Source organism: Ruditapes philippinarum, unplaced genomic scaffold (assembly GCF_026571515.1).
Source record: "Ruditapes philippinarum isolate M1 unplaced genomic scaffold, ASM2657151v2 ctg678_1_1_1_1, whole genome shotgun sequence".
NCBI lineage: Eukaryota > Metazoa > Mollusca > Bivalvia > Venerida > Veneridae > Ruditapes > Ruditapes philippinarum.
The window spans coordinates 36,799-60,546 of NW_026860349.1; the positions used below are offsets into that span (position 1 = coordinate 36,799).

General features: G+C 33.0%; 1 protein-coding gene across 1 annotated transcript in view; it reads left to right on the top strand.

Annotated features, from left to right (window-relative positions):
- Nucleotides 1–1,026: 1,026 nt before the first annotated feature.
- LOC132759737 (WD repeat-containing and planar cell polarity effector protein fritz homolog) overlaps nt 1,027–23,748 on the top strand; it is a 31,377-nt gene continuing 8,655 nt past the window's right edge. Inside the window, exons 1-15 of the mRNA XM_060751560.1 lie at nt 1,027–1,116; nt 4,316–4,434; nt 4,768–4,812; nt 5,404–5,448; nt 5,768–5,838; nt 7,317–7,497; nt 8,258–8,391; nt 9,093–9,170; nt 14,176–14,276; nt 16,048–16,110; nt 16,724–16,823; nt 19,834–19,870; nt 20,648–20,718; nt 22,633–22,683; nt 23,347–23,418. Of these exons, the coding sequence (XP_060607543.1) occupies nt 4,374–4,434; nt 4,768–4,812; nt 5,404–5,448; nt 5,768–5,838; nt 7,317–7,497; nt 8,258–8,391; nt 9,093–9,170; nt 14,176–14,276; nt 16,048–16,110; nt 16,724–16,823; nt 19,834–19,870; nt 20,648–20,718; nt 22,633–22,683; nt 23,347–23,418 (1,110 nt within the window). The 5' untranslated portion in view covers nt 1,027–1,116; nt 4,316–4,373. The remainder of the gene's footprint in view (nt 1,117–4,315; nt 4,435–4,767; nt 4,813–5,403; nt 5,449–5,767; nt 5,839–7,316; nt 7,498–8,257; nt 8,392–9,092; nt 9,171–14,175; nt 14,277–16,047; nt 16,111–16,723; nt 16,824–19,833; nt 19,871–20,647; nt 20,719–22,632; nt 22,684–23,346; nt 23,419–23,748) is intronic.

Genomic DNA, 23,748 nt, shown 5'->3' on the forward strand with positions numbered 1-23,748 from the left:
AGAGTGGTTAACGCGTCGGACTAGTAATCTAAGGATTGCTGACCGCGTGGGTTCAAACCCTGTCAGGGGCAAGCCGTTGTTTCCTTGAGCAAGAAACTTTACATTCATTGCTTAGTACTGGTTGGTTCCAGGAACGGATTCGAGAGTGTTTCAATAAGCTTATAGCTTCCAACACAATCGAACTAAAATAAATTTGTATAAACTAAATAAATTGTTTTTAATGAAAATCAATAAAATTCAAACAGACATAGTGGAATCTTCCATATTAAATAAGGTTATTTTCTGCGTAAACTTGTTTATTTACTTTATTTTTTTTCTGAATTATTCATACAATGATATTTAATTATTTTCTTATAAAGGAATAAGCGTTTTATTTCAGTTTAATTTAAAAAAGGCCGAAAACATTGACTTCGCTATTACACTCCAATAGGTGAATTCCCCAGAGCTACGTACAGAAAGTACCGGAAAACGGCGTTTAGCTAGGTTTTCGAAATCGTGAATTTTCTAATTTATGTATATAGGTTCTTTTTTTAAATCATCTGGGCTTCACTGATACTATTTTAAGATGCCTAATTAGCTAATAATGCAGTTATAGTGTCAAAATTATGAAACACTTATGGAATGAACATTATATACACCCCTGAATTAAACCCCAGGGTCTAATCCAGGATATAGCCTATATTGCATTCTACATCAGTGTTTAAATGGAAGAAAAAAAATCTGACCAAACAAGCCTCACAAAGTGTTGATGAACTTGGCTGAACTTGAAGGTGAAAATGAAAGTAAAGCAGTTGTTTGGATGAGATGAAAAAATGACATTAAAATCAATTACTCACCTGCAATCAGCAATCTATAACCTTAAATTATGAAGTAAGCTGTAAAATATACTTATGTAAGGGTATCTGTATGTCACAATACACGAAAACGTGCCAACATGCTTGTGTAAGTTGCAAGTTATCTTACACAATATTTTAGTCTGATATCTTCGGATTTTATCTTTCGTATACTATCTGGTCCGAGATTTTTAAGTTTTCTAAGGTGAAGGTCATTGATATTTGTAAACAAAATTCTGAACAATCAAAGAGGGTACATTAATCTCCTCTGCATGTTTAAGCCGTAAGGTCTTAGCGTTTTTATTTATATATTAATGAAGCTTTTAACAGACATCTCCAATTTCAAAAGATACTCATTTCTCAAAAAAGTTGAATTGTCACATATTTTCGCGTGGTTGGATTATGACATCTCACTTTACCTGTTAAATTAAATTACAAAATACTGAAAATTAAGCTTTTCCAAAAACAATAATATAAGGTCGTTTTAAAATAAATTATATTTTTCATTTAGCTAGTATTATATCGATATTTGAACGTTTTTAGGTCAGTGTAGTGTACTGTGATACCACAGGAGCTTGAAATTCTATCAATAATTGCCCTAAAGTCAAATTCCCAAAAAAAATCCATACCCTATATATAAAAAAAACCACAGGAGCTTGAAATTCTATCAATAATTGCCCTAAAGTCAAATTCCCAAAAAAAATCCATACCCTATATATAAAAAAAACACTATAGGGTATGGATTTTTTTTGGGAATTTGACTTTAGGGCAATTATTGATAGAATTTCAAGCTCCTGTGGTGATACAAACATAAAATATGCATGCATTTCCATGCTTACTGTACATGTACATGTGCTCATTGAAATTATTCACTAGTTTACATGTCAATTGTAGCCACAGCCCTGCCGGGAACTTTGACCTCTTGTTTTTGAAACCATTGGTTGCACCCTGTGGATTATACATTAACACTAACAGTGTTTGCGTTTACGGTGTAAACATATCAATTTAGTTTTATTTACTTGCTTAATTTGCCAGGGACGAAAGCAATAAAGGGCCCTTAAGTCCCTGGGACAAAACACTTTTTCCAAACATCGACAGTCTCTGTTGTCAATATGTTTTGACATTAGAGACTATTCCATTATTAAGTAGGAAAATGATACCTTTGAAAGGTAAAATACACATAGAAATATGTGCAAAAAGTATAAAAGTATTTAAATAAACTCTAATCCATTGCTCCTGTTAATGTTAGATATGAAGTTAATTTAAATAATCCACATTGTTTCTAGACCGGAGACCATTGAAGACCGTAGACAGTCCATTAGCAGGCTCTTTAACATGATGAATCTTACATGACTGTTAATGTTTTAGTCTGTTAATGTTGACTGTTAATGTTTTAGTCTGTTAATGTTTTAGTTTATTTACCTTCAGGCCTTAAATATTATTTAAGAGCACACAGCTGTCAAATTTAGGTACTGCACACAAATTTGATTGTTTGATGAAGTGATGCAAACATTGACATTTCTGTAATTGAGCACTTGTCCCATCTGAATTGGGACGTAACAGATCTATTAGCACTGAGTCCCAAGTACTCGGTAAAGTAAGGGGAAATCACTAACACTGCATTCAAATCCTGGTTAAAGCCCAGTAATGTGATTTTGAATATACCCCATTTTTGTGTCGCCTCTACGGAGTAGTGGCGACATATAGGGATCACTTCTCCGTCTGTCTGTCTGTCCGCACTCACAGGAGAGTTATTATGTGGCTAGAGGGACAATAGGTAACTGTTTTTTCTCTTTGATGTCATTCATTCCGTAATGCTTTTATGTGGCTATTTTCTTTTGCATGGCTAAAAAGAACAATAGAGGGAACAATAGAGTAGCCACATAATTACTGTCCTGTGAGAACGTCCGTCTGTCCGTCCGTCACAAAACTTGTCTGGACTACTCCTCATAAACTACTGGTGCAATTTCATCCAAACTTTACAGGAATGATCAGTACCAAGTCTAGTTGTGCATATTGTCAGCATTTTCCGGTTCAATGATTTTTGTCAGAGTTATGGCCCTTTAATAATTTTTAATTTTAAGGTTTGTCCGGACTACTTCTCTTATACTTCTTATGCAATTTCAATGAAACTTTACAGGATTGATCTGTAGCTCAAGTCCTTGCGCATATTGCAAGGGTTTTCCGGTTGAAAGATTTTTGGCCAAGTTATGGCCCTTTGATAAAAAGGTGTTTTTTTCTGTGTGTTGCCAGATACACAAAAGCTTGTCCGGACTACTCCTCATAAACTACTGGTGCAATTTCATCCAAACTCTACAGGAATGATCAGTACCAAGTCTAGTTGTGCACTGTCCGTCTGTCTGTCTGTCACAAACTTTGTCCCAACATGAAATTGGCCATCATGAGGCGACACATGTGATTACTGATCGCTCTCGTGTTAGTCTATCTAATTAGACTTGTTAAAGAGACATCATGGTTTGACAGTATGAAGAAAACAGTCTTTAAAATGGGTCAAACCGTTCACACCAAATGAATTTATAGGCTACCATTTTGGAAGTTAAAATTAAAGTAAAACATCTGCATTGATCTGGGAGTGGAGTTAGTAACACAATTATGATTCAGCACATAACAATTTACCACTGTGGAATAATGATTTGTCAAAGATAAATAATGATTCATCTCAGTAGGAGTACAACATTTTGTTTAAGAAAGACTGAAGGAAATTAAAAATTAATTTGACAAAGACAATGACAATTTTTTATTGTAATATAAGACCTCCAGTCACAAACAGAATTGTTATGTGGCAAATCATGATTGTGGTGAATCATTACATATCCTGGCAGTGCACCATCAGATGTGGTGTAAAAGCTCAACTCCATCCTGGTAATCCCATACTCTTCTCAGCTCTTTCCCTGCGATTGTGTTGGTTGTTGTTAAAATTTACTGTAGCATAACTTATCAAGGTTTTGCCTTGACACAGCCAGGTTTTAAGCTTCCCTAATGCTTCAAACATGGATTTAGGTAAAAAGGTTTTGTTGAGTATCAAAGAAATTTATTCAAGGTCAACAAACAGATCTAATATTCCTTGAACTTTCAAAAGCACTTGGCAAAGTGAATCACTTTAAGTTACTGTTCAAATTATTACCAGCATGGCATCCAAAACTGCACAATACAATGGGTCAAATCTTTCTCATAGTTAGCCCTCAGTCTGTCTTGGTCAATGGTGATGAGTCAAATCTGTGGTACATCCATTACATCAGGTGTCCTAGTCCCACATATCTTCTTACTATATACAAACGACCTACGTGAAAGCATAGTTTGTTGATGGCACTGCTATGTACTTCACATTTAACAACAGTACCTAAAAGCATATCTTGCAAGGGGAGTTATCTTGGTTATAACATTGGGAAAACACATAATATATTAATTTAACTACTGCATGATATATGTATTTGTATGTATTATTTGTCTATTTATTTTAGGACTTGGATTGGACTTTCTTTAAACATCTGAAAATTGTAATAAAGAAATGATAGGGCAATGACAACTTGCCTGACAGAACTGTATTTGTGGTCACTGAAGGGCAATGTCTCCATACCAAGTAAGACCCTTACTTTGACATTAAAGTCAGTTTTGTAATAAACTAGCTACCTGATTATTCAAAAAAAATCTGGATAATAATTTCACACAAATAATATCCTTTTAGTAATATATTTTCATCAAATTTACTTCTAAGTACTCTTTAGCAGTGTCTTAAAGTACAATGTTTAGAATGTTTAAGATTAAAAAAAAGTTATATTATGCTTTGTTTCCAATATAGAAGGAATATTTATAAAGGCTCTCGAAAAAGGTCTCTTAATGGTATATTTTATATGAAAAAGTGATGACATTTAGTTGTGATTTTCCTAAGAAGATTATGATGTTTATTATCCAGATCATGTTATCGGATGCCACAGTTACCATGACAAAGGGGAGACAGGTATCCTACAAAATCTCTTTCTTTTCTAACTGCATAATTTGATGAAAAACCTTTGTTGTTAAATTTCATATATTAAAATGTCTTAATTATGAAAAACTGAAATCTTTGTCTTAAAATGTCATATATTAAATGTCTTATCCATATATTAAATTATATATACATGTATGTCTTTTTCCAAATACATGCATTTCATGTCCTCCATTGTTAAGTTGAATTAAGAGCTCTTAGTATTGTACTTATTAGAATAAGATATTTTTTTATCACATACCCTTGTCACTTATGCGACTCCGTAAAAAAAGTTATTTCATGCCTGTGCATATATTTTGACATGCCGTCATTTGCATTATACAAAAATAGCATTAAGATGCGCTAAATTTTAGCATTACACTATATGCCCATTAATGAAAACTTAAAACTTTCACTACAAAAGGTACTTATTTTAATATGTGTAGATTCATTACTATATTACACGAGCCTCTGGTGAGCATAAAATTGTTTTATTCCACAAGTTCAATAAATTTAGTATTGAACCCACACTTGTTTAATATGCTCTATATATTATTAGGTATGATTTTATGTTATATTATTCAGGATCAAACAGTCAGTATTATGAGGAAAAACAACAGTTTACAGAAGGTATGTTTAAGAAATATTTAGTTTTCAGAAATAAAATAATTGTTAAATCTATGATAATTCCCATACGATTTCCCACATACTGGTCTTTTACATGCTTAATAAAACAGGTTATAGAATTGTTATATCATGAAGTCAATGCAACATATTTATGCTAAAAAATCTTAAGAACAGTGTAATAAACAGTGTTTAAAAACTACATTTAACACATCTTCTCAAAACATTATGCCAAAGTACAGTACACCATTATCACAGTGTGATATTTCTGAAATACATGAAATGTTATCTTTCACATGAAATTCATTATATACCATATTTGTAGGGAGAGATATGGTGTGGGCGCCAAAAAATAAACGTCCGGAGAAGTTGAAAGACAATATCAAAGAGATGGAGGTTAGTTTCGTACAACACTTCTTTTTTTTTTTTTTTGAGGCCCCAACTGGGTAACCCCGTTTATTCACCCCGTAATAGGTATGAGAGGGTTGTACAACAAATTCTTTCAATTTTATGCCCCTTGAAATTTTTTGACAGATCGTATGATTGCTGCTTTGTACTTACTTATGTTACATTGAGTGACTGCCTCTTATTGAACATTCATTTATCAAATGATCTCTTAGAAACATTATTTATCACATACAACGGGCTGCTTTTGCAGCTCCGTTAAAATGGTACTGCATGGTCATGCATATATTTTGATGTAAAGTCCTTTGTGTTACACAAACATAGCACAAAGACGTGCTAAATGTTGGAGTTACACTATAGGCAGCATCAGTAGCAAAAAAGGATTATTTTCACTTTAAACAGTTCTTTCATGGTTATGTGATAAATGGAATGTTATATTTTTGTAGATTCATTACTGAAATTATTGAACTTCTTAATTAAATTAAATAGTATTATGCTTGCCAGTGGCTCTCATAATGTAATTCTATACAACTTGTCCAATGAATTCAGTATTGAATCTTCATTAATTTAACATCCTCATTATATGTTATGTTGGTACTTTCCCTGAATCTCTACACTTGCAATGGCTTTTCAGGTCAAAAGGTCAAGGCCAGTAAAGTTAAAACAGTATTTCTTACTTTTCCTTCATTACAATTATTAGGCTACTTTTTATCTTTGTCAATGCAACATTGTGGATCAACTATTCGGGTAGCCCCAATATTATTGTTTCATAGAAAATGCAAAAGTTGTTCATGGCAGCATTTTTATCGACAAAAATATTTTTGACGTTCTGTTTTATAAAGGAAGCTCATAAATAATGATTGCTTCTTAGCTTGTACAATTAAATGCAGACTTTGGCAAAGCTGGGAATGTAACATTAATTCTATTTGCAAGTTCAGCTTGTAATGTTTGTTTCACTAACCGGAGCTATTGTCAGCAATTAAGTTTGTTATATTTTACTTACAGGAGTTATTGTCAGCTTTTAAGATGATAGAGTTATTGTCAGCATTTAAGTTTGTTACTTTACTTACAGGAGTTATTGTCAGCATTTAAGTTTGTTATATTTTACTTACAGGAGTTATTGTCAGCATTTAAGTTTGTTATATTTTACTTACAGGAGTTATTGTCATCATTTATGTTTGTGAAATTTTACTTACAGGAGTTATTGTCAGCATTTAAGTTTGTTATATTTTACTTACAGGAGTTATTGTCAGCATTTAAGTTTGTTACTTTACTTACAGGAGTTATTGTCAGCATTTAAGTTTGTTACTTTACTTACAGGAGATATTGTCAGCATTTAAGTTTGTTACTTTACTTACAGGAGATATTGTCAGCATTTAAGTTTGTTATATTTTACTTACAGGAGTTATTGTCAGCTTTTAAGATGATAGAGTTATTGTCAGCATTTAAGTTTGTTACTTTACTTACAGGAGTTATTGTCAGCATTTAAGATGATAGAGTTACGATGGAGAAGTAGGAAATGTATACAGATGATTCTCAGTAACGCATGTATCATCAACATTGTTCTAACGGGACACTCAGGAGACATAGAGAAACTACTTATCGATAAATCTCTTGTTGGCAAATTGAGTGCGGAAATGATATCTCATGGTGAGTACCCACATGATTTTTAAAGCTACAGTTATAAAATTGACTTGCCCTTCTTTGATTTTGGAATAGTCCATTGTTATTCTAAGGGTTTTGAATATCAAAGTTACAAAACATTTGAGGAGTCAACAGTATAGAGTTTGCTCAAAGCTAAGGGCACACACAGGTCTGTTATTATAATGGTGAGCATTCAAAGAGTTATCTTTCTTGTATCGTATATCCACACTTACTCCATTGTTTTATGTGAACAGTTATGTTAGGTAATACTGACACAGAATCCAGGTGAAATTTCTTATTGTACATTTGTGTACATGTAAGTAACTGCTAGCATGCCAATGAGATATTTGCTGTTTTTAAATGGAACCAGAATCATTATAAGCAAACAATCTGTAACGTCAAGGAATACCTATTAAAAATAACAAGGAAATTTGTGGATTCTGAGGTTTATGAATAGAGTTGTGGGATGATTAGTGTATAATACTGTGAATACAGGGGTTCATTAAAGCTATGGGATAGAATCTAGTTAAGTGGACTACAAAAAAATCAATTGTATGTGTGATTTTGTAACTATGGTGTTATTAAGTTACTACTTGTAGGTGTTATTCTAAATTTTGTTGTAGTTTTAGAAACAGATGTGTAAAAAAGTAAGGATGTGGGAGCCACAGCCCGCAATAACAAGCATGCTGATATTGTCTATCTTCCACCAAATTAGATGTGTTCCCATTTAAGGAATTATGAATTTCATACATGTTTATATTCACAGCTTGTCTGACTGACCAATACATCATAACATCATATCTAGACAAGGCAAGAATAGACTATATCTACTTCTGTAAGAGACCACCTCTTGGTGAAGCTATCAGAAAACTTGAGAAAGTGTCCACCTGGGAACCCAAGGTAAATAATGGTTTTTATTATTTGTGGGTATTTAAGTACAAATGTAGAACACTTTCAGATATTTGCCAATTTTTATCACATCAAAAAAAAATATGTTTAAGCAGTCAAAATTGTGAAGTTTACAAAATATTCTGATAATAACAGAAATCCCTTATGACATGTTAAAATATATGTTGGAAGAAGAAAAAAAATTATTAGTAATAGTATAGTAATTTGGTGATAAAGCAAGTATATTAACTTTACACATCTTGACCTTTTGTGTTCTTTGTCTGAAATATCCACTTGAGTCAAATATAAACTCTGGATGAAGATACTCTTATCATAACACTGTTTTATTAGAATTTATCATCATTTCATGTCCTTTATCAACCAATATCTTTCTTTAAACATAAATAATTCTTGGAGACATGCTAAAGTCCTATAACCAATTTGGTTCACAGTGCTAACTTTATGTGTGACAGGGAGTTTATATTATTAGGTAGCAAGTCATAAAAATGTTCTCTTAAGCTTAGATATGTAATTCACAAATTTACATGATTGTATATATAAATATTTTCATTTCATTGGGCTTTTACATGTCAGATTTCTTGTAGGTGTGACTTTTCTTTATGATACATCCTCAGAGTATATTTAACCTGAGAATGGTGCTGTTTGTTTTTATAGTCACTAAATATAGCTATTATTATTTATATTCAACACAGATTACTCCTATTGATATCCCTGGACCTGTAAACAGAAGACTGGATAGAAAGTTATCTGTGAATATGCACCAGGATATGGTATGTTATATTACATCATTTTGTACTTCTTTTGGTAATTAATATGGTGAAAATTTTGTGAGTTCTAATCCCAAAAAAGGATAATTATATGAGAAAACTATTTATTTAGTGAAAAGAGTTTGGGTTTGCAAGTTTCAAGTTCTTTAGGTAGTGAAATTTTTTATGCCCAATTTGGCTAATTAGAATACATCCTCCACTTCTGTTGAGAATGATTAATGAGGAAAAGTTGTTGGTAATTTATCATAGAAAAGCAAGTTATTACTAGAACAGAAATCAGGAACATAAGGTCATGTACATATGTATTAGGTAAAGACCAGATACTGAGAAATCTTTTAAGTTTATTGTTACACTTTCATCAAGTTTTATAACTGTATTTGTACAGCATTGAAAAATAGAGAATATGAAAGAGTAATTGCACAGTTTGATTACATAACTTGGCTTTCTTTATTTAAAATATGATTATAAAACTACATTTCATGTATAAAGCAATGTATGAAGCAAATATAATGAAACTATTTGATGCAAAACATCAGGATTTTTTTCTAAAGTTGCATGTCACTATTGAAGTAATGTCACTATATTTTGATGGTATAAACAGTATTTACCTTTCCTTTTCAAAATAACTACAATGTATGTTTTTTTTGTTAAATTCCATCTTTTAAAATTGTCTTTCATGCATTGTTACCAGTGGTTACTGGAAAAAACAAAAACAACAACAAAACAATCAGGCTTCAGTTTCACTTATCATTCTTGCACTATTTGGATCTGTTTGTATGCATGTACTTCCAAATACCGAATTTTTTGATTCAAATGTAAATACTGGTTCATTTTCAAAGTCATTTTCATCGGCCAGTTCTTTAGCTTGTTTTATCTTTTCTTCTCTCTTTCTCTCTCTTTTGGACATATACCTTTCATATCTGACTCTATTGTCTTTCTGGTGATCTTTGACCCCTGGACAGTCATAAACCATGTAGCGGAAATAATCTCTTAGTGGAGCTACTTTCTGCAAGTGATGACCTTTAACCTTTCTTAACTCTGCCTCTAATTGGCTGAGGTCAAGGTCATTTGGCTTTGTTGCCTCGTCAAGTCTTTGTTGTGGACCTAATACTTTTGATTTCTGTACAGTTTGACTGACGACAAATTCGATAGGTCCATTTTCAATATGATTACAAGATTCCTTATCCAATTTATCAGTATCTGTTTGAGGGTTACTGTTTTTTACCTTCCGTTTCTCTCGAGCATTTCGGAAATATTTGATAATTTTTGAGAGAGCTCTTGGTGGTTTGTATTCATACAGAACAATTTCTTCTTTTTCAACAAGTGGTCCAACATGAACCACTAGCAGGAAAAATCTTGACAGGTTTTGTATATACATATAAAGAAATTGTTTAAAGATGTCCGAGGTGCTGACATTGTTTCTAGCTGTTACGATAACTGTAAGTGCAGCTTTTCCAAGACTCTTGGACGAAATGGTGTCTTCACTTATTGTGTCCGTGGACGAAATGTCATCATTATCATTGTTGTTAAAATTGGCTGCATCATCAGTTTTGTTATTTTTCACCTCACTGTTAATTCTACGTTTTTGCTTTATTTCTTGTGGTTTTGGTATAACTAAAGGTTTATCATCCAATATAGCGAGCATGTCAAAACTACCTATGACTTTGGCGCTCTTTCCAAATATTCTCACATTTGCAGAACGTTCAGCATCAAATTCAACAAGGTAGTCGAAGAAATTGTATGACTTCAGTATCTGATAAGCCCTAACACTTACGTCCCTCAGATATGTTTTGCAGTCTGTTGGTACATGTATTTCGGCGATTTTGGCTTGCATCCCTGCAATATCTTTCCTGGCATTAAATCTCACACCAGACTCGTTCATAATAATCCTCTGTTTTAATGACATCAGAAAAATGGCGTTACAATCAGGCAAGTTCCTCAATATGTGTTGGTAATGAATATCGGGACAGTCGAGTTTTGTTGACGTAATTCTATCTAAATATTTACCATTTTCATCGTACAATATCTCATTCTCATCCACACATTTAAGACAGATTTCTGTGTCAGTATATTCTTTTGCCATCTTTTTTGTTCACTTCACACAATTTCGCTTTTTGTTCACAATTTAAATTTCATATATAAATCCAGTAATTAAAGCATGCGCCTCTACTGTCATGTAGAACAAGTAATTAGCTGTTAATATTTACACATCTGATGTTTTTAGCAAGCACTATATAGCCCTTTTATGTCCAAACCTATTTTCTATTTAGTTGATGAAATTTACCCATATATCTTGTCATAGAGTTTTATAGTTACAATTCTTAGTAAAATACTATTATCCGCACAATACTAAACAAAGATAATGCACTGAAAGGGCATCAGCTTAAATAACATCATAGACTTTTATGATACACATGTCTTATGGAAACCATTCACAACAAAAAACAAACAAACAAAGAAACAAACAGAATCTAACAATAAGTCATTGCCAGGTTTTTGTTGTTTGTATTGGATGTTTTGATTGGATAATTTCATGAATATTTTATGAGACAACTCCTTTACAGTATTTTCTTCATGACATGATAAAAGGCAATAGGTTTTATCATATGTAATTAACTATTTATGAAGGTTATCTGAAATATCCAATACTGCAAGGTAAAGTCCAAAAAGGCAACAGATGTTAGATATACAGGTAATAAAGAAAATAGAAAATGCAGATTGTTCATGTCAGAAAATATTTATCATTATAGATTGGTAAGATTTATATGATGGTTGATATGTAATAACAATATTTTTTATCAGCTTGGAGGCCATTTTTGCTGTTAATTTATGTTTTATTGAATAGACTTCAAGACAAGCATTTGTTTGATTTATGAGCTTGCATCATTTGTATATTAATTAGCCTATAGCATTTGAACATTAACTTTACTGGTTTCCTAGAGGTTTCCGACCCAATATTGCACTTTTTAACAAATGAAATAAAAATCTGTCTAAGGAAGTGTACAAAACTTTGACAGGACAAAGTTAGGTTCCCCTTTTAGAATTGCCATGTTTTAATGCTGCACTTAAATTTTACTTTTGATTTGAATATAGGTCTGAAATGTTACACCTTTTTAGCTCACCTGTCACAAAGTGACAGGGTGAGCTTTTGTGATCGCTTTTCGTCCGGCGTCCGTCCGTCCGTCGTCCGTCCGTCGTCCGTCCGTAAACTTTTGCTTTAAATGACATCTCCTCATAAACCACTGAGCCAATTTTATCCAAACTTCACAGGAATGTTCCTTTGGTGGTCACCTTTAAAAATTGTTCAAAGAATTTAATTCCATGCAGAACTCTGGTTGCCATGGCAACCGAAAGAAAAATCTTTAAATATCTTCTTTTAAACAACCCTAAGAGCTAGAGCTTAGATATTTGGCATGAAACATCTTCTAGTGAGTGTCTACCAAGTTTGTTCAAATAAAAGCCCTGGGGTCAAAATTGGCCCCGCCCCGGGGGGTCATTGATTTTCCCTATATGCATATAGTAAAAACTTCAAAAATCTTCTTTTAAAGAACCAAAAGAGCTAGAGCTAAGATATTTGGCATGAAACATCTTGTAGTGAGTGTCTACCAAGTTTGTGCAAATAAAAGCCCTGGGGTCAAAATTGGCCCCGCCCCGGGGGGTCATTGATTTTCCCTATATGCATATAGTAAAAACTTCAAAAATCTTCTTTTAAAGAACCGTAAGAGCTAGAGCTTAGATATTAAGCATGAAACATCTTCTAGTGAATGTCTACCAAGTTTGTTCAAATAAAAGCCCTGGGGTCAAAATTGGCCCCGCCCCAGGGGGTCATAGATCTTCCCTATATGCATATAGTAAAAACTTCAAAAATCTTCTATTAAAGAACTTAATAAGCTAGAGCTAAGATATTTAGCATGAAACATGTTCTAATGGTTGTCTACCAAGTATGTTCAAATAAAAGCCCTGGGGTCAAAACTGGCCCCGCCCGGGGGGGGGGGGTCATTGATTTTCCTTATATGTGTATAGCAAAAACTTAAAAATCTTCTTTGAAAAAACCCAAATAGCTAGAGTTTAGATATTAAGCATGAAAGATCTTTAAGTAAATATCTACAAAGTTTGTTCAAATAAAAGCCCTGGGGGTCAAAACTGGCCCTGCCCCAGGGGTGTCATTGTTTTTAACTATATGTGTATAGTAAAAACTTTAAAAATCTTCTTTTAAAAAACCCAATGAGCTAGAACTTAGATGTTTAGCATGAAACATCTTCTTATGGGTGTCTACCAAGTCTGTTCAAATAAACAAATAAAAGCCCTTGGGTAAAAATTGGCCCGGGGAGGGGGGGCCTATATACAGGTGAGCGACCTCAGGGCCATCATGGCCCTCTTGTTTCACTTTTATTAAAAAATTCATGGCAGTTTTCCTGACCTTTTTATTTTGAATATAATTCAGTACCTGAGTAAGCAATGTTAAGATGGTTTTATAAAACAAACATAACTTCCCAACCTTTTCCGTGTTGTCTGCAAATATATTTTCAGAAGTATATTGATTTACCTAGAATGGGGTCCCAGTTATTGCGCATGGATATTCAAACTAGAATTCCCCAGATGTTGCTTATTTTAAAAAGTTGCAAGTTCTCTCATGTAACTTTAAACAACAGGCAAAACTTTAAAACATATAAATCGTTATACTATTTTAAATGCTGTTAAGCATAGAAAATGAATGTCTCTCTGATTGATGAAGTAATAAAGGGCGGGAAAACTCTTAGGGGCTGGAAACTGCTAGGAAACCAGTTATGAGTCAATAACATTTGTAGATGGACATGCAGCTATTGTACATGTGTCTGTAACATGTGTACATAGACATTGATCAAATAACCTTGTTTAGGTTTGAAATAATGTACAGTACACAACTTACATGATGAAGATATTTTCTAAGGTCACAGTTTTACTTTGTATTAAACACGGGTAATACAAGCTGTACACACATATGTTAACAAATGTTATGTTATTACAGGCATTGGTATGGTGGAGTAACTCAAGCAAAGAAGCTATGCCATGGTCACCTATGGCCTCTGATAAAGACAGGGCAAATCTTATTATAATATCTATACATGGGTAAGTAACTTGGTTATAAAATGATATAGGACTGCTTCCTCATCTATAAAAGTATATGTTAATTTGTACAGGAACCTACCATGATCTATGATCTTTGTTTCTTCTTCATGTTTATGTTTTTAATAAACTGCCTGTGATTCTGTGCCTAGTTTAGTTTAATCATATTAAAATTATTTTAACTCTTTTCTGATGAAAGCTTACAGCTTATTTACACAACTCTAGACCCTGTTTCCTTACTGGTGTTATTCATGAAACATTATCTTGAACCTATGCCCCCCAACCCCTTGGTTGAGAGGCAAACCCCTTAACCATTACACAACCTCTCCATGCCAAGCACAATCAATGTTTGTTTTTAGTATTACATGTATATTTCTAAAGACAGTTATTGTAACTATTATGTATTTTACTTATGTTTGATATTTTATTATGTCTCCCCCACCTCGGGGGGAGACATATTGTTTTTGCCCTGTCCGTCAGTCCGTCCGTCAGTCAGTCCGTCCGTCAGTCCGTCCGTCCATTCTTCGTTTCCGGACGATAACTAGAGTTCCTTTTGACCTACAGCCCTCAAACTTCATAGGATGATTGGTCTTATAGAGCTGATGATCCCTATTGTTTTTGGGGTCAGTAGGTCAAAGGTCAAGGTCACACTGACCGTTGGTCAATTTCTCGTTTCCGGATGATTACTAGAGTTCCTTTAGACCTACAGACCTCAAACTTCATAGGATGATTGGTCTTATTGAGCAGATGATCCCTATTGTTTTTGGGGTCAGTAGTTCAAAGGTCAAGGTCACAGTGACCGTTGGTCAATTTCTCGTTTCCGGATGATAACTAGAGTTCCTTTTGACCTACAGCCCTCAAACTTCATAGGATGATTGGTCTTATAGAGCAGATGATCCCTATTGTTTTTGGGGTCAGTAGGTCAAAGGTCAAGGTCACAGTGACCGTTGGTCAATTTCTCATTTCCGGATGATAACTAGAGTTCCTTTTGACCTACAACCCTCAAACTTCATAGGATGATTGGTCTTATAGAGCTGATGATCCCTATTGTTTTTGGGGTCAGTAGGTCAAAAGTCAGGTCACACTGACAGTTGGTCAATTTCTTGTTTCCGGATGATAACTAGAGTTCCTTTAGACCTACAGACCTCAAACTTCATAGGATGATTGGTCTTATTGAGCAGATGATCCCTATTGTTTTTGGGGTCAGTAGTTCAAAGGTCAAGGTCACAGTGACCGTTGGTCAATTTCTCGTTTCCGGATGATAACTAGAGTTCCTTTTGACCTACAGCCCTCAAACTTCATAGTATCATCAAAATCCTTTAAAGGTTTGAAGAATTATGGAGCAGACACAATTTCATTTAATTTCATTTGTTAAACTATATATGATATGACCATCAAGTGCAATTTCGTTTGACGCCCGCCTTGCCATACGCTGATTGAATAACCAGGATTTTCAAAATTGAATACCTGGTTAAAAACAAACAGTTTAGGAAGCATCTTCTCATACAACCTTAACAATAGAAACCATCCATAGACAGCCTTCATTGAAGTGACTACCGGGTATTTACATTATCTTATCTCCATTTCCATTCCTGTTTCCATTCACAGTTATTCTCAGCAGTGGGGGAGACATGCGCTTTTTTACAAAAGCATCCTCTAGTCTCTTTATGAGTAATTGTATTTAGATGAGATGTTATGCTAGAGACATAATTTTATGATACTTATAATGCTGCAATGTAGGTAGAAATAATAAAAATTACCCTTTTTGTTTCAGACCGAATGTTGATGTTCTAACTTTCAACAGAACAGAATGTGATCCAGTTTTTGCTGGATTCAGGTAATTAAGTTAGCTTGATATATAAACTGTGAAGAAAAATCATTTCATGATATATTTACATTATATGATATTAATGTCATACAAGTCGTATGTCACAAGTTTTATACTACTCTTAATAGGGCTTCTGGAACAAAAGCATGTTATCAGTTATCCCTGAATTCTGAAAAGTTTGCATAAAGGCAGCTGAAAAAGTTACTCTGATGATATACAATATATCAAGGGTTTCGTAAAGCTCTGTGCCACCAGCCCCTAACTGCTGTTGGTTCGAATCCCACCAAGGACTTTGGATTCCTTATATGAGGAAGCTATCCAGCTAGCTTATGGGTGTTGGTGGTTTTACTCAGGTGCTGGTTTGTGCCTAAAATAATGCACAGAAGGGCACCTGAGGTCTTCCTCCTTGAGTTAAGCTGGAATGCCCCCATATGACCTCTACTGTGATGGTGCAACGGAAAAACCCAACCAACAAAAAAAGAAGAAAAGAATGCTCTGTTTTATCTTGAGTATAAAGTTGAAGTGATAGAAAGTGCCAAATAAACCCCAATTATACATCTCAAAGCACTGATTATATGCATTGTACACAAAATAATTTCATTAATTCTGACATTTTCTCCAGTAAGTTACAGCCACATAAGATGTATACAGTTGAACAAGGGATGAGTTCAGGAGGGGAGACAACTGCAAAAGCTTGTACTTATGAAGTTGTTCAAGGAAAAGTAAGTTTATGTTTATGTCACAAACTGTATTTTACAGAATCACACTACAGCATGGTGAATTTTGAAAGCTTGTATATGTTTTGTATATCAAATTTTGAAAGGGATTTTGAATTTTTTTTTTTATAAAAAATGACAAAATTTTAAAAATGTTTTTTCAAGTTACAGTTGTATTGGCATAGCTACTTGTGAAGCGAACATAGATTGCTGCTTATATTTCAGATCCTGCAACAGCTTTTGAAATTGCTTCTCCATTATCTAAATAGGTTTTTGTATTATCCTAGTATACAGCCTTAAAAAATTTGATATAGTTATAACACAATCTTCTTATTTAAAAAATGGCCAGATTAGACGATATGATATTTAAACTGGACCAACATATTAATCCTTCATGTCAACTGTGATATGTACAGAAATTGACATTTTGTGAAGGTGACTATAATAGGTTAAGAAATTGTTATACAAATGGTAGCCTTGTACAAGAGCATGGAACAAACTCCATCCTTCAGTTTGTAGGTATATCTGCTATTGGAATCAGTACAGTACGCTCAGCGCGACTTTTTCAAAACCCGCGTGACCCGCGGATGAGGTTTACCGCGGACAAAAATTTGCTCAGATATTGTCCGCGTGACCCCGCGGACAGAAAATTTTCACCACCGCGGACATAAATCAGCGGCTGAAACCGTTTCCTACGCGGAACACAGCGTTAACTTGCGGAGGAAATCGCCGGTCAAACACTGGTCAACGCGGTGGAAACCTTAAATTTTAAAAATTAATTACTGTATTTAAACATCAGTATACGTACGTACTGTAACATGTACTGTACATATAACTATATGTAAAATTTGTTTGTTTGTTTTCTTTTTTGTTGTAATAAAAGTACATGTACAAATGCAGTGTATTTCTTGTTCTTCTTCTTGTTATTGTATTGGGTAATGTATAATATGCATTCGACACCAAGATAAATCATTGTCGTCGCAACTTCATCGTAGTGAGAAACTTGAGGTCAAATAATGAAAAATTCGGCATATGACATTTATGAAAAAGATACTACAACAATTTATATGCCAGCTTTTGTTTCTTATTTAAAGACTTTGAAAACGTAACCCTCAACAATTTATTCAGGCAATATTCCAGGACGTCTCTTTCAATTGTCAGATGCGTTTTACTGTTTCTGTTTATTTGCATGTTGATCATAAAGTCTTATATTTTATTTGGAACATTAAAAGAAAGCGTTTATTTCACCAAAATATACATTAAATGATATTCTTGATTTATCTAATTACAGGTGTGAGCGTAATGAATATGTTTTGAAGTTTGTATCAACTGTTGAAGTTTATTTTCATTTTTGTTTTAGTAGTTTGTTTGTTTGTTCTTTTTTATTTTTTTATAGATTTTTTTTTGCAGAATTTTGTTAAACTTGATGTTATACTTTTTGTTATTTTATTATGACCAGCCTGTACATACATGTATACATGTATAAGGCAAACAAGCACATGGCAGTTATTTTCTAAGAACTTCCATCGACCGATTTTCAAGTTAAAAATATTTCATTTTATTTTTATCTTAAGATATTATTGTTCATGGGAATAATAGTATTTGTAGACAACATGTAGTTTTAAGTACATACAATTGAACGTAATTGTCTTTGCTTTCTTGTATTTATTATATTAAGTTTTCATTGAAATTAATTCCGAGGATAATAATGTAATTTTATAATTTGTAAAAGGCAGCCTAACTATTATTTTTTTAATGCGTGAATTTGTGTCAAACAAATATACGGTATGTATACAAAAACTTTTTGGCAAGTGTCATGCATATTTCGCATGTCCATTTTTGACGGGGTTTTTACTGTAAAAAAACACAAACAAACAAGTCTACCCGTTTTTAAAGAATATAATTGCATACAAATAAAATCTTATAGATGGTTTAAATATCTTTTTCTTTAATTTCTAAGATATGTACATGCATTTTATTTATGTCTTGTCTTGTATTCACACTCATCGACCTCTTACAGGACATGTACAGTAGCATCAGTCATCATTGAGAAATCAGCACAAATGTCCTTTTTTTTATACTAAGTATCATATTTATGGCTCCCATATAGTTTAACAGCAATAATACTTTGAGAACCACAAGGAATGAAAAAGTAAAGATGACAGTGATAAAAGACGATTTCAGTTGTAAAAATATTGGTATGTGGACGAATAGTTTTGTGGACGTTTATAACAAAAATATTAAAAACAACAACAAAAACAGGTACAGCTGTAATTATTTTTATTTCAAATTCCGGTCAAAAAATTTAACGTATAATAACATTTAAGGAGACGATTGTGGTCAATTTTCAAGTCATTGTGTAAAAAAGATGACGTTAAAAAATAATAAAACGTCTATTATTTTTGGAGGTTAATTTATACTGACCAACTGACCTTGGCGTTCCCCCGCGGGAAACGGGTGACTGATTTTATCGACAAATGAAGAACTGACGATTTCACCATTTATATTTACCGAAAATTGAAAATAATCCTTTTTGTAGAAGACACATCTTTCATGAGCGTTCACCCACTGGTCAATGTTTGTAAGAACTGTATGAATAAATTCAGAACTTTTATGTACCTGTATACATCAATGATGTTTTACAGATAATGATCATCAAAGTTGAGGTCATGCCATCTTTGAATTGAGGATTTGGCTTAAAAAGTGGTCCTTTTTAATTATTCTGATATTACCTTTCATATGTAAGAGATATACTTTAGACACTATGTTGTTGCCTTTACCATAACAACACAGAAATTTATGTTGTGATTTCCTGTTTTGCTTTCATTAACATACAATGTACATGTTAGTAATAACAGTTACATATTTTTTATTTTTTTCATGGCATTGATAAAAAATATATGCATGTTATTATTAATTTTATTATTCATAATTTTGTCTTTCCTTACTGCATTCATTCTTCTCCGACTGCTCTTCTATATTAATTTGTAACATTTTTTTACTCACTTTATTTCAGATTCAGAGGGTGTCTATAGTGAATATTCCTCTTAAAAGTGAGTTTACTTTTTACTTTTATATATTATGATAATGTATCAGTATTAAAGCAACACACCTTCGGATGTATAAGCATACTATCAACAAATTAAACTGATGAAAAGTATATGAAGAGTTTTAGAAAAATATAGGTTATACAGTCCATATGTGCTGCAAAATATGACCTGATTTTCTATGTAATATGTACCCAATTGATAATGGAATAGATGTTTTGCATAAGTTGACTCTTCTATAGTTACTTTGGAAAATGAATAGTGATATTATTACACATGGCAATACTTTTGCTATTTACAACATTTACTAAATTTTCATGAAAATTAGCAACAATCTGGTGATGGGCTGCTTAAAAAAACATTTTTAAAACAAATTTCCTCAGCAGATTGAAATGACTAGGATTTAATGATATAAATAGAAGATTTTTTTGGTATCAGTACAATATATTATGTTATATGATTAAGCAATATAGATTTAAAATTTTGTTTAGAATCATATCAAATGTAATGTCTTTGATTTCAATTTACTTTGTGCTCTGTAGGTATAGTAATATGGTTCATAATAAATAAATGATACATGTACATGGTGAAAAATATAAACTTAAAGGATGTGAATGGTGACATGTCCGCGGTCCATACTTTCAGTTCCTGAAAGGGCAGATGGACCCTCATTAAGCCTGGAGTACATACAAATATAAGCTATTCAATTTAATTCAAATTAAAATCCCTTTCAGATATCATAATAAATAATGTATACTAATTGCTTACTTTGCTCCTGTATAGGTATGGTACATTGTGAGAGTAGAAGTCCAGGAGAAGACAAGCTGTTATTGGGGTGTGCTGATGGAACTTTGGTATGTTTTATGAGGTTCTTATAATTTCATTTGTTCAATGCTATTTTGGAATATTCTTTTTGATATACCCCGGTATCAACATTACCCTCTTTGCTAAAGATGTTTGTAGAGAAATCACTTTTGAAAGAAGTCAGAAATCACATTGTTTTTAGCTCGACTATTCGCAGAATAATCGAGCTAATGCAGTCACCCATTTGTCGGCGTCGGCGTCGGCGTCCCTGTGGTTAAGTTTTTGTATGTAAGCTGGTATCTCCATAACTACTGATGGGAATGGATTGAAACTTCACACACTTGTTCTCTGTGATTATCTAAGATGATTGGCACAAGTCCCATAACTCTGATTTGCTTTTTTTCACAATTATGCCCCTTTTTCGACTTAGAAATTCTTGGTTAAGTTTTTGTATGTAAGCTGGTATCTCCATAACTACTGAAGGGAATGGATTGAAACTTCACACACTTGTTCTCTGTGATTATCTAAGATGATTGGCACAAGTCCCATAACTCTGATTTGCTTTTTTTCATAATTATGCCCCTTTTTCGACTTAGAAATTCTTGGTTAAGTTTTTGTATGTAAGCTGTTATCTCCATAACTACTGAAGGGAATTGATTGAAACTTCACACACTTGATCCCTGTGATTATCTAAGATGATTGGCACAAGTCCCATAACTCTGATTTGCTTTTTTTCATAATTATGCCCCTTTTTTTGACTTAGAAATTCTTGGTTAAGTTTTTGTATGTAAGCTGTTATCTCCATAACTACTGAAGGGAATTGATTGAAACTTCACACACTTGTTCTCTGTGATTATCTAAGATGATTGGCACAAGTTCCATAACTCTGATTTGATTTTTTACATAATTATGCCCCTTTTTTGACTTAGAAATTCTTGGTTAAGTTTTTGCGTGTAAGCTGGTATCTCCATAACTACTGAAGGGAATGGATTGAAACTTCACACACTTGTTCTCTGTGATTATCTAAGATAATTGCCACAAGTCCCATAACTCTGATTGCTTTTTTACATAATTATGCCCCTTTTTCGACTTAGAAATTCTTGGTTAAGTTTTTGCATGTAAGCTGGTATCTCCATAACTACTGAAGAGAATGGATTGAAACTTCACACACTTGTTCTCTGTGATTATCTAAGATGATTGGCACAAGTCCCATAACTCTGATTTGCTTTTTAACATAATTATGCCCCTTTTTCGACTTAGAAATTCTTGGTTAAGTTTTTGCATGTAAGCTGGTATCTCCATAACTACTGAAGGGAATGGATTGAAACTTCACACACTTGGTCTCTGTGATTATCTAAGATGATTGGTACAAGTCCTATAACTCTGATTTGCTTTTTTTGCATAATTATGCCCCTTTTTCGACTCATGAATTCTTGGTAAAGTTTTTGCATGTAAGCTTGTCTCTCCATAACTACTGAAGGGAATGTATTGAAACTTGAAGAGTTTGTACCTTTTCGGACAATTTTATGTATTCATATAGGTAAGCATAATTATACTCAATGAAACACCCTTGTGACAAATTTTCGAATAGTCGAGCGTTACTGTCCTCCGACAGTTCTTGTTGTTGTATGAAGTTAAGTTGTGATAATGACTATTTATAGTTAATGCCACCAATATGTAGCCAATGCTAGGTTGTTCATCCTTGCAGTTTGGCCAAGCTCTACAATGTTATTGTTTTACATTGACTTCACTCAAACTCCAAAAAGACAGTCCCATTTCAAAGCTGGACAAGTTCAATATCTAACATAGTCATGTTAAGGATTAAGATGTCTCATTGTTTGAGGTTCAAATAATGATATGATTAAAGTCACATTTAATTTTAAAATGAATGTTTAGCGGTAATTCAAAATAATGTACATGTTATTATAAGCTATAGATTTTAATAAGATTTATATATTATATAGGTTGTATATGATGAAAACAGAAAGATAACACAGATGAACAGAGCTGGACTTGTAAGTATATAGAGGATATTTGTTTGTTTTGCATGTAAGATCAAATATATTTCACAAAGTGAACACCAGATCATATATTTTTCTGTGAAATTATAAAAGCTAATTTCACTGTTCACTGAAAAGCATGGAATAAAAGCTGATCCTCCATGAGTGTTAGCAGCAGCAGTTATACACTCATGCCACTAGTATAGATCTAGGTCAGCCTGTGTGTCCAGGTAGTCTCCTGTTGGCTGCTTGATTTTAAGATTTTGATGTTGAAATGGCGGAAACTGCCATTGGTCATTTTACAGATTAAATGCAGGTGAAATGCATTATATAAATTCAAACGGAATGAATTTATCTTTTAATGTAATGTATACTTGTATTATCATTAATTTGCATAGCCTTTGTCACAGGGTGTGAAAGATTGAGTCAGGAATGGACACAAACTCTGACCCTCTAATTACTGTCCTAGGTCTCTACCCATTGAGCTATTCAGTCACTAACACATCTTCTGGCATTTTAGTGGACAGTTCTATACTGTGACACTTAGTAGAAAACATTTCTATGAATACAAATTACAGCTATTGTTTATTATGATTAGCCATTAGTAAGTGAACTTAAAAATTTAATTGCCAACAAATCTCACGATTATATAATGATCATATTAAAATACAATTGTAGGTACCCAGTCTAGCAGCATGGCATCCCACTGGTACAATATTCTTTGTTGGAAGTAACAGAGGCGATATACAGGTGTGTTCTCTTGTGTATTTTTATGCCATTGTCAGTGTTTCAACTGTTACATCAAATATTAATTACAATTTATGTATTTACATACTTTAATGAAAGATGTTATTAGCAGTGTTTTGTTTCGAAATAGATAATTTTTAAAAAGCTATAAAATGTTTTTACTGTAAAAAAGGTAGAGGCTATAATTTAAGATTTGTTTTAAGTAAAGGGAAACAACCACAAAATAGTTATGAATTTCTAAATTTGTTAATTCTGCCTCTTACATTTATTTTATATAAAAGGGAAGTAACTAAAAAGAAGTTTTGTTTATCTTTAAAATGTGTTGTTATTTTA